The sequence below is a fragment of the Enoplosus armatus genome, chromosome 8 (assembly GCF_043641665.1).
Source record: "Enoplosus armatus isolate fEnoArm2 chromosome 8, fEnoArm2.hap1, whole genome shotgun sequence".
NCBI classification, from domain to species: Eukaryota; Metazoa; Chordata; class Actinopteri; order Centrarchiformes; family Enoplosidae; genus Enoplosus; species Enoplosus armatus.
In genome coordinates this window covers 11,802,962-11,808,712 of record NC_092187.1, presented here as the reverse complement: position 1 = coordinate 11,808,712, position 5,751 = coordinate 11,802,962, and the positions used below count along the sequence as shown (strand labels likewise).

General features: G+C 43.5%; 1 protein-coding gene across 1 annotated transcript; it reads right to left on the bottom strand.

Moving 5' to 3' along the window:
* Positions 1-217: 217 nt before the first annotated feature.
* dclre1b (DNA cross-link repair 1B) lies at positions 218-4,762 on the bottom strand. The gene is made up of 4 exons (XM_070909819.1): positions 4,568-4,762; positions 3,646-3,811; positions 3,273-3,455; positions 218-1,476 (listed from the first exon to the last, which is right to left on the bottom strand). The coding sequence occupies exons 1-4, from the start codon at positions 4,760-4,762 to the stop codon at positions 218-220; spliced, it is 1,803 nt and encodes a 600-aa protein (XP_070765920.1).
* Between the last annotated feature and the right edge of the window lie 989 nt (positions 4,763-5,751).

Sequence of the window (5,751 nt, the reverse complement as noted above, 5' to 3'; positions counted from 1 at the left end):
GTGACCTTTCTATCACAGGCCGGCTTTTCTAAACTCCAGGCCACCCAAACAAGTGGAGGCACCATGAGGAAAATTACATAAACAAGGAAGGTACCAGTGACAAAATAGCAAGGTTGCTGTAAGGTGCTTATCTTAACACACAGAAAGACACACACACACACAAACAACAAAAAAGGCCTCTAAAGCAAGGCAAAAACTTGAACGTCAGGTCACATCATCAGTCTGAGATCCTCTTGTCATTCTTCTTTGAACTGAATGAAGGACGGAGAGGAAACTCTTGTGCAAAGCTCTGCTGCAGGAGGCCCCGTGTCTGAAAGTCCTCCTCTGTGAAGGGGAGATCCTTTAAAATACAGTTTTCAAGCTCCACCAGATACTCCTGCCGCATCCTATTTAAGGATCTGGATGAAGCGCAGGAATCCCTGTCAAGGCTCCTTGATGTCGTGCTGTCATCCTGATCAGTTCCACTGTGCTGACTCAAGCTATCGCCGTCTGACAATGTGTGGTTGTTCTGAACATTTACATGTCTGCTATGCTGACAGCTGCACTTTCCATTCGACGCAGTCTCGCTGATTGCTTTGGCATTCTTTTCAAAAGGCCTTTTTGTGGTCCTGACGGGCTTCAAGCCGGCCTTTATGTTGTGTGCGTTTGTCAGGATCTTTACGGGAGCAAAGTCGCTCTGGGTGAGTTGACTGAGAGGCACTGACTCTGCCATCGCCATAGCTTCAGACACTGTCTTGATAATGTTGAGGCTCCACATGTCCCCAGCCCCTCTTCTGTTTTTGTTGGGGGTGATGTCCTTGCTCAAGTCAATAAGGATACAGTCAGAGTCCTTTTCACTGCTTTCTGTGTCCATCTCTTCCTCAGAAGCATCCTGCTCCAGGCACTCCGCCTCCCAGGCTTCTTCGCATGGCTTCCTGGATCTGCTTACAGGAGACTCAAAGACCACCCCTTTGGGAGAAAGAGGTCGGAAATGTGTGCGGCGAAGGCTGGTGTATGCCGACGAGCTGAGTTGGCTCTCAGGCTGTCTTGACATGTAGTGTTGGACTGACTCAGGCACCAGGATTTCATGCCGCCTTTTGGTGGGCAGTAAGGTCGAGATGCTTCCAGGTACATAGTTTCCTACAATGGGTACAAGGGAAGTAGGTTTAAGTGCAGAGACAAAATCCTCCAGCTCCTGGTAAGAGGAGTGGTCGGAGTAGGGCACCACATGGACGTTGGGGTGAAAGGAGACCAGGGGCCTGCTGGTGGGCAAGATGGCCAAAGTGGGTTGTTCTTTGTTCCATTGGTGTAAAGTGGAAGAGCAGATCGACGACTGCTGCACGGCTCGGATACGGCCGGCTCCCGGGTCAGTGGTGAAGACGTCAGGCAGCTCCAGGGCTTTGAGGGTCTCCATCCTCTCAAAGCTCACCTCGATCCAGGTTTTAAACTCCATCGCCAGCTCCACCAGCAGGGACTCTTTACCCAGCGCATACAGGCCTGCAAGGCAGCGCAAGAGAGCGTGAGAGTCTGTGTCTTGGCTGTCTCTGCTGAGTGCAGGGAGCAGCAGCAAGGTCACAGAGGGAAGTGACTATAGCTTTATGTAGGGAAAGTACAAGGAATTTAAACTTTAAACTAAGTAGAGTGTTGCAGGGATGACGTATTTTTGTAGGCCAACCCGGAAGTTAGCATCGCCCTGGTTCCCTTGACTAAAAGCCAATTGGATTTTTCCATGGGATTTTGGATTATTGCAGAAAATAAGCTCTGTGGCAAACAAAAGTTTGTGATACTTAAACGTTTTGTTCAGCAAGATAATGTTCACAAATGAACACCACTTTTGTGAATTATAAAGCGTAAATGGAATTGCCAGAAGTAAAAAGCTAATGTTAGGCTATAAATGAACTACACAACGGTCGCATTACTTCAACGTCACCACCAATAAGCTTAACTTTTAAGAGAATATAGATAGATATAGATAGATATAGATATATAGATGTATAGATAGATATCGAGTATAATCACAATGAGTCTGTAGTGAGTAGATGATTTTCCGTGTTCGGCATGAAGACGTTAATGTCCGCAACAACCACTGTAGTCTCATTTAGCCTCTTGTTATCAACTGCGTTTTTTAAGACACGTACAAGCTACAAAATTCATGAGTGGAGTATTGACTGACAAAAAGTTGAAATCTCTTAAGCTTGTGTTAACCACAGACCTTATTTCAGGCATCTAATCAAAAACCCACTGACTTCGAGACGAGGAAACCGGAAGTGTAAAAATGCTAACTGATTTCCAGGTTTTAGAACTCATTCCTGCAGCCCTCTATAATAATAATAATAATAATAATAAGCTAAAACACACAATAGCAACTACTTAAATTTCCAAATCAAATTATCTGGTGTTTTGTAGTTTTTAGTTGTATTTTAGGGAGTGGATAATAATAAATTCTTTCACTGAAGAGAAGCTACAATAGTGAGGGACATTTCTAAAAACATGTTCATGTGGACTTGATGCTGTCCCATTGCTTTTTTTCTTGTTTTATCAGATGACTGCACAGAATATAAACAGTGTATATTGACTAATGCAGCATCCACATGGATTCAGGCAGATGGTAGATGGCAGACGGACACCTTCTGTACGGCAAGGTGGCAAAACGGAACACCCATGACGATATGTTGCTATGCTGATGTCATATTGTTTACAAAAAAATGAATAAAAGATATTAAATACAATTATTTCATGCCTATTATCTTATGTAATTATTCTAGTAACGCGTGTAGCTATAAATTGCAGCTTTCTCTTAATTATTCCCTCCAAAACGTAAGTTCATTCATTCATTTCCAGCATGGATAGTGAAAGGAGAACTGCACTTGATGTATCCCTTGTTTATGTTTGTTTTTAGCCTCTCATTGTCCAGATCGCCCATGTTTTCTCCTTGTGTGAGGGAGCTATGCAACATCCAGACGGCAAAAAGTTAAAAATATTAAATTTGGACGACAATATACCATATACCATTACTGATATTCTCTGCCGGCCTCACCTAATTTTACCGTCCTGCTCTCGTCCACTAAAATGAGATCCGGTTTGCAGTCTACCGTTTGCCTGAATCCATGCGAATGCAGCATAAGGGTCACAAAATGCTAACTGGCAAACCAGGGTCATTTCTGGGTTGTTAGCTTATTGTCAATCACAATATTGTTTATCATTTCTGACAATGGTGAGAACCTAAATTTACACCCTGCTGAGATGAGGAGAAAGTAGTTAAGGCATGTTTAGAAAGGAGTATATAAAATTACCTATGACAACATTGTGGTTGGGGTGGCTGCGGATGATCTCTTTGATTTGTTGAGTGGCTCGCTGTCTGGAGGGGAGGGTGCGGTTGGGGTCACAGTTGGTGTTGTCCAGGTACAGGACATCTATAGTGGTGTTGGTCCACAAGCACTGCTCACGCAACATAGAGGGAGTATATCTGAAGTCACCTGAAATGAAGAATGTGCCACTGCTGCCTGTTACTTCCCACGATTCTGTAATCGATACAGTACCTGCACATATTCTTACATCATATGATGATATCAAATATGATGTCGAAAAGAAAAGGAAAAGAAAGAAAGAAAAGGAGAGCTTGACAAATATTTTTTAAATGTTTCGTCCGTGCATTCAGACACTGACCAGTGTGCAATATAGAGCCAAAGTAGCCTTCGAAGAGAAACATGACAGCCCCTGGACAGTGGTTGGCGTCTATCAGTGTGACCGTCAGCCTCTCCTTGCCAATGTCATCCAGTGGCAGCAGGTATGGCTCACCCAGTTCTAAAGGATGGATCCACTGTTCTTTCACCTGAGCAGAAATGATCAGAAGATAACATACTGACTGTACAAAAAAGGTTAATGCAGCAATATGTCCACTGTTGTTCTTAACCACGTCAACTATATGATCCTAATTTTCCTCTGAGAAACATTCATATTCTATATCTGCTTATTCTAATTACCTGGCGAACATCGAGTCAACGGATTAAAAGAAAAAAACATGCATAAAGTCAGTGGAGCAATGAATGCAGACACTTCTATATGAGCATGAATGGTTTGATGAATGTGAAAATGATGTTGATCATATGATGGCCCTCACAGTCACTAGATTTCAACTCAACTGAACACCTATGGGGGAGTTTGGACTGACAAGCACTCAACCACCATCTTCAAAACACTAAATATCTTTTGTAAGATCGGTGTTCATCCCTCTATTAGCCCTCTAGAGACTTGAAAGTATATCAAAGAACACCAAATCTGTCGTTGTGGCTCTTGGTGGCCCCACACCTGAACACAGATCAGATCACACAACTTTCAACCAAACCTGGTCCAAAATCATTGTGTTTAACAGAGCCAGCGCCATATTGTCCACTAAGCAAGGCCAATTGCTCTGATAAGCCTACACAGCTCCCATCCTCATAAAACACACACTGACTCAACTATCGTGGAGGAGGGAGAGAAATACCATGTGAAATTTGAACTGGGGGGTATTCTAATTTGAGTGTTGGTGCACAAGTATGTTTACACTCAGTACATTCATGCATGTGTTTCACGTGACTCCCCTCACCTGCAGTTTGAGTCTGAGCAGGGTGGCAGTGATGGGTGAGCAGTAGATGGGCCGGTCGCTCCAGGTGGAGGTCAAACCCACCGTGTGGTCTCGGTGCATGTGGGACAGGAAAAACAGGCGTGCGCCTGGACACTTGCGCACATGCCAGAAGTCCACGGCCAGCGGGGTGTACGGGATGACTTTGCCGACTGACATTGTCTGTGTCCTCACTGGATGTCATACAGCAGGTAAGTTAGCAGGTGGGCGGATAACTGTCACAAGTATCGACTGTCGCCAGACTGTTTATTTAACTGATAATTATTTCTGTTATTCGGCGACTCACAAACAAACCCATCGAAGTAACTGCTGTGGAAATTAGCGTAACAGTTAAGACTGTTTCAGTGGTAAAAAATACTGCCTTAATCCCGGTGATTTATAATAAGAAAGAAGACACTCCTGTGGTGACGTTGTTAACATGAGAAGGAACTCGTGACGTTGCTAACAGCACAGTGTGGCTAGCTGTTGTTAGCATTATGCGGCTAAATACTTGCTCCTTGGTGCTTCGCGAGGCCATTATTTTGCGTTTTGAAAATCCCCTGTCCAGCCGTCGTAATCATATCACAAGCAGGTGGCCCTCGTTACATTTCCAGTTACAGCGACCCCGCCATTTCTGTTTTCAATTTAACACCATGGCTGTTGCTCTTCTTCTTCAGGGTTGTCCTGTAGCTGATATCCTGGTTGTTGTATTATGCTGCCACCTGGAGGTCGTACCGAGTAGCAACCCCTCACTGCAGAGAGCTGCTGACGGACACGTAGCTCCTCTGCATCACCATCAAGAAATAACCGATATAGATGTCAACATGGGAGCACATTTCCGCCAGGGAAAGAAAGGTAAGATTGAGAATGACCACAAAAACCAAAAACCTGAAAAACTAAGTCACAAAATGAGTGACGTGCTTAGTGACTTATAGGATGGTAAGTCAAAATGATCAGAATTATTACATTTTGACATGTGATAAGTCAAAATTATTATATTATATAAAACTATGAAAAAGTCAGAATTAAAAACATATAAGATTTCTTTCGGAAATGGGTTTCCATTAATTAAAATCTTGCTTTGCTAGTTTAGTTTTTGAATGCCTAAGGGGCTTTAAAGGCCACAGACCCACCAATATCTTGCAATGAACAAGGAATATACAAAATGC

Bases quoted from the DNA above. Each gene is read 5' to 3' on its own strand.
- dclre1b (XM_070909819.1), bottom strand. From the start codon at position 4,762: ATGTCAGTCGGCAAAGTCATCCCGTACACCCCGCTGGCCGTGGACTTC. The intron at 3,812-4,567 runs GTGAGGGGAGTC...ATTTCTGCTCAG, and splicing joins TGCTCAGACTCAAACTGCAG to GTGAAAGAACAGTGGATCCA. The intron at 1,477-3,272 runs GTAATTTTATAT...GCTGCCTTGCAG, and splicing joins CAACCACAATGTTGTCATAG to GCCTGTATGCGCTGGGTAAA.